Raw genomic sequence first — 12,370 nt, forward strand, 5'->3', positions numbered from 1 at the left:
CGGGCGCTGCCCCCAGCTCCGCCCTCACCCGCGCCTGGCGCACCGAGTGCTGACTCGGCCGGCGCGGGGCTTGGTGATGGCGGCGAGGGCAGGCGGGCCGCTGCCCATGTTGGCCAAGGGTCACACAGCATTTACATCACAATTGGGCTGGAGGTTAAAAATGTCTAGCCCTTTCCCGGTCCGCCACCCGCGGCTGTGTCCGGAGGAGAATGTTCTAGCGCTCGGCCGGCTGTGGATGAAGTCCTTGGGGGAGAAAAGGCACAGGCCAAGGGCGATGGTGAAGTAGAGCTGCCTCACCGAGGCAGCATGAGCTGAGGGTGACAGGAAGGAAGGAAGGAAGGAGGCGCCAAGACAGCATGGAGGACTTCCTGCTCTCCAATGGGTACCAGCTGGGCAAGACCATTGGGGAAGGGACCTACTCAAAAGTCAAAGAAGCATTTTCCAAGAAACACCAAAGAAAAGTGGCAATTAAAATTATAGACAAGATAAGAGGGCCAGAAGGTGAGCTGGGGCCCCTTTGGGGAAAGGGAGGGCTGGGTTAGGTGGGTGGGTGCTTGCTCCTGTCGGGAAACCCTTCCCTGTCTCCTTGAGTCGGCAGCCATGGAAAGCAAGCCAGGCTATGGCTGGAGCGGGGGTCATGGGTCATAGGGTCACAGGTCAGTAGGGAACCGAAGGATGATGCGAGTCCAAAAACGTCCCACCTCAAACCCAACATGAGTGTACCAGGTGCAGGGTCCCTGGGCTTTTCCTATTCCAGGAGGGAACAGAGACTGGCAGAGGGCTGGGACCCGTACCAAGGCAGTCGGAGATGGGCAAGAGGAAGACAAGGGTCCTGGAAAGAAGGGGATCAGAAGGCAGGGTGCAGAGAGCTGCTTTCCATCCTGTGGGCCCATCAGGTATCCTGAAATCCAGTGGCTGTGCCTAAAGTTCCCTGATCTCCATGGTCTCACACTGCTCACAGTCCCTCAAGTTGGCAGGGAGTAGATCTTTGAATATATATTAAGTACACAACTACTGGGTTTTTTTTTTTTTTTTTTTTGGTCTCTTTGAATATATATTAAGTACACAACTAGTAGGTTTTTTTTTTGTTTTGTTTTTTGTTTTTGTCTTTTTGAGGCAGGGTCTCACTATGCAGTTCAGGCTGGCCTTCAGCTCAGTTTGTAGCCCAGGCTGGCCTCGAACTCGCAATGATCCTCCTGCCTCAGCCTCCAGAGTGCTAGGATTACAGGCATGCACCACCATGCCCAGCTACAACTAGTAGCGAATACTCTTGGCAATGTCCAAGTTAATAGACCCACCTGGAAACTACTGAGGTAGCCAAAGTACAAGACCGTGGTGTGCTGGGTAGACAGAAGCAGGAAGGGAGAAGGTCAGGAGTGAGGAGTTAGGCCCTTCTGATTGTGGATAGAGGGTCTTCCTATATAGTCCAGGACTCAAAGCAGGACTCAAAGCAGTCGTCCTGCCTCAGCCTCTCAAGTGCTGGGATCATAGACATGCATGTAGCACCAGGCCAAGGCTGGGCCCTTCTGATCTTGCTAGTTTCTTTGTCCTCCTCCTATTTCCTTAGAGTTTATCCAGAGATTCCTGCCTCGGGAGCTCCAGATCGTGCAGACCCTTGACCACAAAAACATCATCCAGGTGTATGAGATGCTGGAGTCCACTGATGGGAAAATCTACCTGGTGATGGAACTGGCCGAGGGCGGGGACGTCTTTGATTGCGTACTGAATGGGGGGCCACTGCCTGAGAGCCAGGTCAAGGCCCTCTTCCGCCAGATGGTTGAGGCCATCCGCTACTGCCATGGCTGTGGTGTGGCCCACCGGGACCTCAAATGTGAGAATGCCTTGTTGCAGGGCTTCAACCTGAAGCTGACCGACTTTGGCTTTGCCAAGATGTTACCCAAGTCACACCGGGAGCTGAGCCAGACCTTTTGCGGGAGCACAGCCTATGCGGCCCCTGAGGTGCTGCAGGGTATTCCCCATGACAGCAAGAAGGGCGACATCTGGAGCATGGGTGTGGTCCTGTATGTCATGCTCTGTGCCAGCCTACCTTTTGACGACACGGACATCCCCAAGATGCTCTGGCAGCAGCAGAAGGGGGTGTCCTTCCCTCCTCATCTGGACATCTCATCTGAATGCCAGGACCTGCTCAAGCGGCTCCTGGAAACAGACATGACCCTCCGGCCTTCGATTGAAGAAGTTAGTAGGCACCCCTGGCTAGCGAGCACATGATAAACACAATGGCAAGTCCTCCCCAATAAAGTAGGGGGAGAAAGCAAACCCAAAACCCGCTTCTAAAATGGTGATATATATTTTACACGTTTACTTACCCTAAAGCTTACCTACGCCATCCCCAGACTCATACTCTCCCTCTAAAGATCTTCATGGAACCAAGGGCCTCATTCAGACTTTTTATTACCAGTGGCAAGTGATTTTCATACAGGTGTTTAAAGCTAATTAAATTAGACCCAGAATCATCCATACAAGGGGAGGAGAGGAGAGAAATGACCAAGAGCAATTGGAACCACTACTGCTGCAACTTCCTTTCCAAATAAAAGCAAAAGCATTGGGAATGCAGACATGGCCTGACTCCTTGTCCCAGTGAGGTCTGCCGGGGCCCCACTCCCTCCTCAGGGCTCAGGCTGTGGTCCCCGCGTCTCCAGCTCCCAGCGGGAAGCCACCCTTGCAGTGTGCATGTCCTGCCCAGGCAGAGAAACAGATGCCCAGACACCCTCTGGCTTCTGTTGAATCTCTTTAATGTTAACGCCAAGTCTGCAAAAGGTTCAGGACAAAGTTCTTTTTCTCTCCTTTTTAATTACAAAACTAACAGCTGTTAGAATCTTTTTTTTTTTTTTTTTCCTGTTTTCTTTTCCCGGCTACAAAATACTCTGGGGAGATGCATTATAATTTAAAATATATAATATTGCACAAACAACCAAAAGGTTAATTAAACTAAAGAAATAATTACAAAGAGGAAAAACCCCATCCATCAAAAAGAGACTCAGCATTCTCTCATCCCACCCCTCACTGAAGGTCTGAACTGCGAGTGCCCACCGCTCTCAGCGCCCCTGCCCAGCCCTCTGTCACTGTGGACACGGCCGCTATGCACAGAATCACAGAGCAGCACTGCGAAGCACCAGGGTCTCCAGGAAATCTCTGCAGCCCTCACCGCCCCGAGAGAGGTGCAGCTTCACCAGAGTGGAGGGGGAGAGCCACAGGCTGGCTCTGTCCCTAGGAAGGGAGCCTTGCAGGAGCCCGCCAAGGCCCGGGGCGATTCCCCAGCACGGCCCCTTGGAAGCAGAGGGCAGAGGCAGAGCAGGTGGCCTTCCCAGGCTGTAAGTACTCGCCTTTGCTCACTGCTCCGTACCGCTGGGAGCTGCCTCGTGCCCTACGCTAGCGGGGAGTCGAGGTGGGTAGCTGCTTGGACCAGGTATTCTGCCAGGCAATGCACAGAAGGGCCTCAAGTGGCCCCCTCCCCTCTTGGGGAGGGAAAGAACTGCAAGAGTGGACCCTTGCGGTGGCACAGCTGGGCTAAGGACTTGGGTGCATCTGACATGAAGCAGCCCTGGAAACTGTGGGGAAGTCCCCATGTGGGCTGAGAGAAGGAAGGAGGTGAGTTACGGTTTGGTCTCTACATTCTGAACCCCAAGGAGCCTTTCCAGGAGTGGAAAATGCTGGAAGAGGGAGATTTCCAAGAGGCAAATTCCCCAGGAATGAGTGCCTCTTACACACTGGAGTAGGAACCAAGTCATGCTTGCTGACCCTGTTTAACCACGGGCAGGTGGCATGGCATCCTTGCCTGCTTGTGAGTGGACAGGGTGTACTGCCTCTACTTCCTTGAAGAAACTGGTGGTTAAGCTTCTGTTTACACGCAGGAGGGCCACAGCTGTCCCTGGGGCTTGCAGCAGGAGTCCCCAGGAGCAGTGGGTGTTCAGCAGAGAAATGCAGGCTCTCGGTGAGGGTGAGGGTGAGGGTGAGGGTGAGGGTGAGGGTGAGGGTGTGTCCTCCCCTTAGATCATCCTAAGGTTGGCACAAGTCAGAGTTCTGAGCTTGGATTTAGAGATCCCCTTCCCAGGTGTGAGCAGAGGCCCAAAGGGCCAGCGGGGAGCCACGAGAATCTGTGCCCAGAGCTTGGGATGGCAGAGGCCATTTGGGGGACATTCTCAGTCAGTGTCATCCAGGGCTGGGCCGAGATGAGCCTCGGAGGTGGGTGGCGGCGCTCTCGCTTTGGCTCCCCTCACTCCCAGTCCTCCCACTCCACATCTTCCAGCTGCAAACAGGAGGGGAATGGAGAGCACGAACACGCATTTACTCCTCTGCGTGCAGCCCTACCCAACGCCCCTGCCCACAGAGCTGCGTCCGCTTCTGATCGAGCCCCAAGCCCTACCCGGGGCCATACCCTGCCCTGCTGTGACACTGGACCCTCAGTCTCAGGGACTAGTGTGCCGTGCAGAGCTGCCTCTGCCTGGGGCCTGAGCTCGCTGCTCTGACTGTCCAGACCTAACAGCAATACTTCCACTGCCAACACCAGGGGCTCTGCAAGGGGATGCCCTGCCCAAGGAGGCAAGGCTGGCAGCGCCTTGAGGACCCGTCTCCTGCTGAGGACATTAATGTCATTCTGTGAAAGACGGAGAATGGCACTGTGACTAAAAGCAGGGTGGCAGTGGCCTATAGCTGCTCAAAACCCCTTCACCAGGGGTCCAGTGCTCAAGTCCCCCCAGAACTTTCCTCTGCCTTGTAACTGTTAGCCTGCTGTCAACTGCTCCCTAGTATAATGGGTTACAGAAGAACTCTGTTAAGGTATACCTTGTGTCAGGTTGTTTTTGTTTTGTTTTGAGACAGGGTCTTGCTATGCAGTTCAGGCTGGCCTCGAACTCATGGCAATTCTCCCGCCTCAGCCTCCTGAGTGCTGGGATAGGTCTACGCCCCCACATCAGGCCAAACCCACAATTTTGTGCATGCTAGGCAAATGCTCTACCACTAAGTGACATTCCCAATCCTTTTTGCTTTTGAGAGAAGGTTTTGCTAAATTGTCCAGGCTGGGTTTGAACTTTCTTTTGATCCTCCTGCCTCAGCCTCTTGCTATTAAATGCCTGAGTTGTTGTACCCAGATGAAATACTGTGGAGCAGAGCACTACCTCCTCTGAGGCTTCAGCTGGCTAATATAAAAAACCAGACCCTACGTTGTGTTTTTCTAATTTGCCTCCCTCTTGTTTTAGTGATGCTGGAAACTGAACCTAGGTCCTTGTGCAAGCTGGGCAAGGATTCTGCCATGGCACAACATCCTCAGCTCAGCATCTGTATTTCTTTTTCTTTTTCTTTTTTTTTTTTTTTTTTTGGTGGTACCGGGAATTGAACTCAGGACCTTGTGCTTGCCAGGGAGGTGCTTATGCCACTCGAGCTATATGCCCGGCCCCAGCATCTATATTTCGAAGTAGTTCCTTAGGTGACTGGGACAAAGAGTTCAAAGTCTAGAACTCTCCCATCCACCTACCCCAGAACCAATGGGAAGCAGCCTGCTGATGACAAGTGTCATGGGCCTATGCGGGAGGCCCCGCCACCCTTCCTACAGCTGCCACCTCAGTGAGGCGCACAGATCCGTGCCGAGGGCACAGCTGGGCATGGTAGACAGGGTCCCAGACCCTGGCATCACGGGGCTGGCTTGCATGTGGCCCACCAGGCCCACTCACCTCACCAGAGGCATCCACTTTGGAAAGGGCCATCTGCACTTCTTCTTCGGTCATGTCCAAGTCAAAGTCCTTCTCCCAGTCCTCACTGATGTCAGTGCTTGAGCCTGGAACCACAAGGCAGAGCGTGAAACGCAGGAGAGGCAGAGAGGGAACTAAAGAGGCTTATCTGGGGGGAAAGCAATCTTTAAAAGGGACGAAAAGATGCACCGTGAGTCTCTGTAATCTACTTTCATTTTCGCTCAGCAGTCTCACATTTAGGAATTGAAGGAAAAATCTTGGACTTAGCAAAAACAACTTAGTCCAAGAATGTTAACTGTTGTGCCATTACACTGACGAAAACTCAGAAACAACCTCGAAGTCCGCTGTCAGAAAATGAGAAAAAGCTGTCACACGATGGAACATGATGTTCCTTTATTTTTTTGTGGCACTCGAGATTGAACCCAGTGCCTTCACACTGGGCTACATCCACACCACTTACACTTTTTAAAAGAAGACTAAGTTGCCCCACTGGGGTTCTAGCTTGTGATCCTCCTGCCTCAACCTCCCAGAGTGCTGGGACTACAGGTCTGTGTCACCATGCCTGACTTGATGTTGTTTAAACAATTTTATATCCATGGCAAAATATTCTTCAACTATTAAGTGAGAGCTGGGTGTAGTGGTGCATGCCCGTAATTCCAGTGCTCAGGAGGCTGAGGCAAAGGATCGCTGCGAGTTTGAGACCAGCCCGGGCAACACAGTGAGTTCAAGGCCAGCCTGAATTACACAGCAAGACCCTGTCTCAACAACAACAGTACCAACAACAACAACAACAGCAAAACCCCCAAAATAAAACAAAACAAAACAAAAATCCCCCAACTACTAAGTGAGAAAAAGCAGATTTCCAAAGAGTGGTGAAGCTGGGTGCAGTGGTAGAAGCCTATCATCCCAGCTACTGAGGCAGGGGGATCGCAAGAGGAGAACAAGTGTAAAGCTAGCATGGGTAACAGAGTGCCTTAAAATAAGGAACAGCCAGGTGTGGTGCTGCATGCCTGTAATCCTGGCACTCTGAGAGGTTGAAGCAGGAGGATCACTGGGAGTTCAAGGCCAGCCTGCGCTACATAGTGAGCAGCCTGAACTATACAGTGAGAGCTTATCTTAGGAAAAAACCCAAAAACCAGAATAAACCCCAAAAGGCCTGGGGAGGTAGCTGAGTGGTAGAGCACTTGCCTTGAGGAGACATTTGTTCAACTCTCAGCACCACGGCGGGGGGAGCTGGGGAGATGAGTGGAGCATTCTGGTCCAGATGGCCCCAGGAAGCTATAGAAATCTACACTGGTAACTGATCCTTGGTTGTCCACACCCCTTCACACCTCTTCAGATCTCATCTTCCATGTTCGGCCTACCTGACCAGCCTATTTTATATCACAACCCATCTGCTTGTTTTTGTTTTTTTGAGACAGGGTCTCGCTATGCAGTTCAGGCAGGCCTTGGGCTCACTTTATAGCCCAGGCTGGTCTTGAGCTCTCAGCGATCCTTCTGCCTCAGCCTCCCGAGTGCTGGGATTACAGGCATGTGCCACCACACCTGGCATGCCTCCGCCCTGCTCTTTCTCTACCATTTTTTATCATTTTTAAAACATTATCAAGCTTACTATGCTTACTGTCCAATAAAGGAGGGGCTAGAATGTGAGCTTCAGGAGGGCCAGATCTTTGACTTTTCTTATGCACTTTTGGTATCTAGGACATGGATTTGGCACCCAATTTTAGTATATGTGCTGCCGAAGCGAGCACTTGGCACCCAATAAATATCCACAGACCCTTACTCTAAGGCAGCGGCTGGCAAACTATGACCTGAGGATTAAATGGAGGCTACTGCCTTTCCGGGACTAAGATTTCAGAACACAGCTGAGGGCACTTGTTTACATGTGCCTTGACTGTTCTCAAGCAGCAGTGGCAGGGCTCAGGGGTGCCACAGAGACCACGTGGCCCAAGCAGTCTACAGTGCGTGTGACCTGGCCCCACACCAACAGTTGACCAACTCCTGCTCTAGGTGATTCTGATGCCAGCTACAGTGTGACCACCACTGATCTAAGCATTCCTACTTGGCTATGACTTCTTATCAGCAATATGAAAAACACACATGAAAGTTATCAGTAAGAAGCAAACTGCAGCTTGGTGTGGTAGTTGCATGCTTGTAATATAGGAAATCTGGGAGGCTGAGGTAGGAGGATCACAGCAAGTTCAAGCTCAACAGGAGCAACACAGAGAGACCCTGTCTCAAAATAAAAAAATTATAAGGGGATGCAGCTCAGTGCGAAGTCCTGGGTTTGATATCCAGTACCACCCCTCCCCTCAAAAGCAGCAAAGTACACAAACAGCTGCCCAGGCCCACAGTGCCCACAAGGCACCTTGAACCGTCTCTTCCTGCCACAAGCGCTGTGGGAAGAGCAGTCTCTGAGACAGGCAGACCTGGGTTGGATCTATTCCTTTTCCTACTGTAGCATCCTTGACAAATTATTCTTGGTTTCAGGCTATTTATATAGTAAGAATAAAACCAATCTCTTTGCAAAGAATCACTGGAGATGCTTATTAGAATGCAGATTCCTAACCTCTCCCATACTGCTGTTGAGATTTTGTTGTTTTTTTTTTTTTTTTTTTTTTTTTTTTTCTCCGGTACCGGGAACCGAACTCACGACCTTGCGCTTGCCAGGCAGGCGCTTTTGCCGCTGAGCTAAATCCCCAGCCCCTGCTGTTGAGATTTAAAGGGCGTCTACATGGTGACTTTTGGCTCTGTTTTTTTTATTATTTTGGTCTTTTTCAGACAGGGCTGCACTATGCAGTTACTACTTCAAGCTCATTTTGTAGCCCAAGCTGGCCTGGAACAACAATCCTCCTGCTTCAGCCTCCCAAGTGCTGGCATTAGAGGCATGCAACACCACACCCGGCCTGGCTTCTGCTTTATAAACAGGTACATGGGTGATTCTGTGGCAACCTGGGCCTGCAGTTTGAGAAACAGTGACCTTAGACGTATGAGTGTGCATGCCTCGTGGACAGTTATAAACGGAGTCATATTTCTAAGACCTTGTCTCAGAGCTAAGTAAAATTTTTTTGTTTTTTGAGTCTTGGTTTCAGTATGTACCACACGCTGGCCTCAAATTTCTGTTGATCCTCCTGCCTTGGCTTTTCTTTGCAGTACCGGGGATTGAACTCATGACCTTGCGCTTGCCAGGCAGGCACTTATGCCACTGAGCTATCCCCCAGCCCTCTGCCTTAGCTTTCTGAGGGCTCGGACTACAGGTGTGCGCCACCACACCCCACAGAGCTAAGTAATTCTGTGCACGGTCCCACACCACGTCACCGAGATCTGTGGCCAGAAGGAAGATCTCTGACCCTGCATCGAAGTCTTCCTGTTCTCGGGCGGCACTCATCTGGCTGCTGGTGCAGCTTCCTGTGGGTCAGAAGCTGGACATGTGGCTGATTCCTCAGTTACAAATTCCAGCTGTATCCATGAGTTTCCCCCAACCCAGTGATGGTGAACCTTTTAGAGCTTTTTTTTTTTTTCCTGGTACCGGGGATCGAACTCATGACCCGCACCTTCCAGGCAGGTGCTGTGCTGCTGAGCTAAATCCCCAGCCCTGAGCTTTCTTTTTTTTGGTACTGGGAATCGAACTCAAACCTCACACTTGCGAGGCAGGTGCTGTGCTGCTGAGCTATATCTTCAGCTCCCCTTTTAGAGCTTTCAATGACAACAAACAGCATGCTGCGGCATGTGTGCCATAGGTCTGCCATCACTGCCTAACTTCCAGGACTTGAAACTCCTTCAGGTTTGAATACCAGGGCAGGCCTTTCCACGCAAAAAGAATACATGTTAGCATTCCTGGAACATTTCACATCTGCCCTCTGGAGTGGGTATCAACAGCCCGTTTCAGAAATGAGGACAAAAAGGCTTCAATGGCACAGGGAGATGGGAAATCTGGATGCTCCCTGACAGCAGCCTCCTCCCACCACCCTCATTTGTTACAGGAAGAGCACACAAGGCCGCTATTACCCTGTGCATGTGACAGACCTGATTACACAACTTCAAATTCCATGACGGAGTCTGCTTTCTGTCTTGTTTTCAGTTGATTACTAACCTCAAAGCACTGTCATTCACAGCTCATTTTACTCTGTTTAATTTGCTCTCTGCTCCCCTAGTTAAGAAATGGAGACAAAAATAGTTCTCAGATCCCACAGTCAATGGTGAAGTGGGGCCTTCCACCGGGGCCACCAGCCACAGGCCTGCACCACGTTCTCCTCCACTGCCCTCGCTGAGAAGCTAAGAAGGGAAGTGCAGTCTCTTAGATCAGACAAGTTCTGGGACAAAACTCAGGCAGGAGCAGCTCTGTAATGACAGGGACCACCTCTGGCTACGTCACACCAAGGGACTGCTGCACCTACAGACTAAGTTCACGTCATCCTAGGATGCGGGCGTAGAGGAGTCATTCTTCCTCTTGAGATCTACTTTCTACTGTGTTCTCACTGTCCCAGGCTAACGCCAGCCCCGGCTTCCCCCATCTAACTGCCCAGAGTTGTTTGGGGGTTTTCTGCTTCGCAACCCTAGTCCCTCCTTTCCCACGTGCGAGTGCACTGGAGGCGGCAGAGCAGAGTGGCTAAGAGCTTTCTCCGCACGTCCCTCAGCATCTCAACTTCATCTAGGCTTCACCCACGGCTGACCAGCCTCTCTGCAGCTCACATACACAGTTCTGAATGGAGCTTAAATTTTTAACCTTCTGTCTGACTATTCCTCATTCCTTTGCCCAGCTAAGATTCTATGAGCCACCGTTCTCATTTCTGGCCTTTACTTGAATTTTCTCCTTTTCTCCCAATGATACTACCTGGCTAACCTGGAACTCTAGTTAAATCCATCTCCCATCTCTCTGAGCCTGCACCCGAGCAACTTAACGTGGTGAGGCCAAAGTGCTACAGGGCTGGCTGGTCTTACCTAAAACGCTGGACCAGCTCAAGTGGACCCTGGTACCACGCATCCAGAAACCCCACACAGCGTCAGAACCACTACCTACTCTTCCACTCTTCTACAGATCTACATACACATTTACTGGGTGGGTGATCTGTTTCTTACCAGTACAAAAATGGGGACATCAGCACAGATCTCTTGAGGTTTTTGTGAGGACTGAGATATATGCACAGATCCTGACACAGAAAATGTTCAGTGAATGTTCCATCTTACAATTTCTCCAAAGTAGGGCTCTACTCACATTTCTTCCCTGAGACCCTACATGAAAACAGTTACCTCCAACTTATAGAGAAGGAAGCAGAGGCTTAGAGACCATCAGAAACTTTTCTGAAGTCAGATGGCCTTTGAGCAAAGCTGGAATTTGAACCCAGAATTATAATCCAGAGCCTGCTCTTACCCCCTGTGCTTTTCTGTTTAATGGCCCCCAAGTCCAACCTTCTGATTCTAGCTGAAGGTGTTAAGTTCTTAAACTCTTTCTGAGCCAATCCATCTTCTTGTTTTGTTTGTTTTTGTTATCTGAGACAGTCTCGTTATGTACTTGCGACTGGTCTTAAACTCACTATGTAGCACAGGTTGGTCTTGAACTCATGGCAGTCCTCCTGCCTCAGCCTTCCATGTGCTGGGATTATAGGTATGTGCCACTATCCCTGGCTTTGTCCACACTTTTTGTGCCTCCCTCTCTTGGGAGCAATATAGAAAAAGGGGGCTTTAGTCATTACCTCTTAAATGTGCCCTATCAACCTGGACTACCACTCCCCACACCTGCCCCAAACCCTCCAACTCTCCTATATGCCCATCTTCTTAGTGCAACACCTGCTGGTGCTGAGATTCCTTCTCTCTTTGAATTTTTCCAGGTCAGCGCCTAGCCACGCTGCCTTCAGGCTTAATCACAAAGACCAGAGCTTCTGCCCCTCCCCTCTCAGGGTCTCACAAAGAGCAGGAGAGTTCAATGGATGACATCACTGAACCAGGCAGGAGGAAAGCACTCTGATGAGATACTGGAAATCCCAAGGTTCTTCCACCTCCCAGCCAGGGTCTTCAGAGGCTTGGGTGGGGCCGTTTCCTGTCCACTGCAGGAAACAGCCCCGCATTATGCAGGCCAGGCCTCACCTGCTGGATAAGCTTTGTGACTGGTAGTAAGTGTTAGCAACGACAGCATGCATGTGTGTAAGGGGTTAGAGGTGGTCCTGCTGACAAATACCAAGCTCTGGAGAGGGATCTGGGAAGTGAAAACAAATGCTAACACTAGGTCTACTCTTGTCCTTTAATTCCTGGAGTTAAAAAGGTTGCTCTTTGACATAAACCTAGTCTCTAGTCTAAAACTCCATCTACAGATGGACGCTGAAGCTCTATTACTGAAGCTAGGTCATCCTAAGTTCATAGGTGTTTATTTTGTTGTTCTTTCTTTCTTTCTTTCTTTCTTTAATTTTATTTTTGTCTTTTTGAGACAGGGTTTCACTATGCAGTTCAGGCTGGCCTTGAGCTCACTCTGTAGCCCAGGCTGGTCTCAGACTTGCCAACGATCCCTCTGCCCCAGCCTCCCAAGTGCTGGGATTACAGGTGCGCCACCACACCTGGCCTTCGTTCTTCTTTAAGTATTTTTGGCGCACATTTCTTTTTCTTCTATTTCTTTTTTGAGACAGGGTCTCACTATGCAGTTCAGGTTTTTTTTTTTTTTTTGTCTTTTTTGA

The 12,370-nt window shown here is 50.5% G+C and overlaps 2 protein-coding genes across 2 annotated transcripts in view; one reads left to right on the forward strand and one right to left on the reverse strand.

The window, feature by feature from the left end:
- The window catches only part of Tssk3 (testis-specific serine kinase 3), a gene marked incomplete in the record, with an annotated part of 2,814 nt that extends 530 nt beyond the window's left edge, over positions 1-2,284 (forward strand). Inside the window, 2 exon segments of the mRNA XM_005395066.2 lie at positions 1-501; positions 1,568-2,284. Coding sequence (XP_005395123.1) covers positions 357-501; positions 1,568-2,229 — 807 coding nt within the window.
- Positions 2,285-2,736: 452 nt separating this feature from the next.
- The window catches only part of Bsdc1 (BSD domain containing 1), a 29,230-nt gene continuing 19,596 nt past the window's right edge, over positions 2,737-12,370 (reverse strand). Inside the window, exons 10-11 of the mRNA XM_005395063.2 lie at positions 5,688-5,791; positions 2,737-4,267 (exon numbers count right to left, since the gene is read on the reverse strand). Of these exons, the coding sequence (XP_005395120.1) occupies positions 4,235-4,267; positions 5,688-5,791 (137 nt within the window). The 3' untranslated portion in view covers positions 2,737-4,234. The remainder of the gene's footprint in view (positions 4,268-5,687; positions 5,792-12,370) is intronic.

This window comes from Chinchilla lanigera, unplaced genomic scaffold, assembly GCF_000276665.1.
Source record: "Chinchilla lanigera isolate Chin_1 unplaced genomic scaffold, ChiLan1.0 scaffold00051, whole genome shotgun sequence".
Lineage (NCBI taxonomy): Eukaryota > Metazoa > Chordata > Mammalia > Rodentia > Chinchillidae > Chinchilla > Chinchilla lanigera.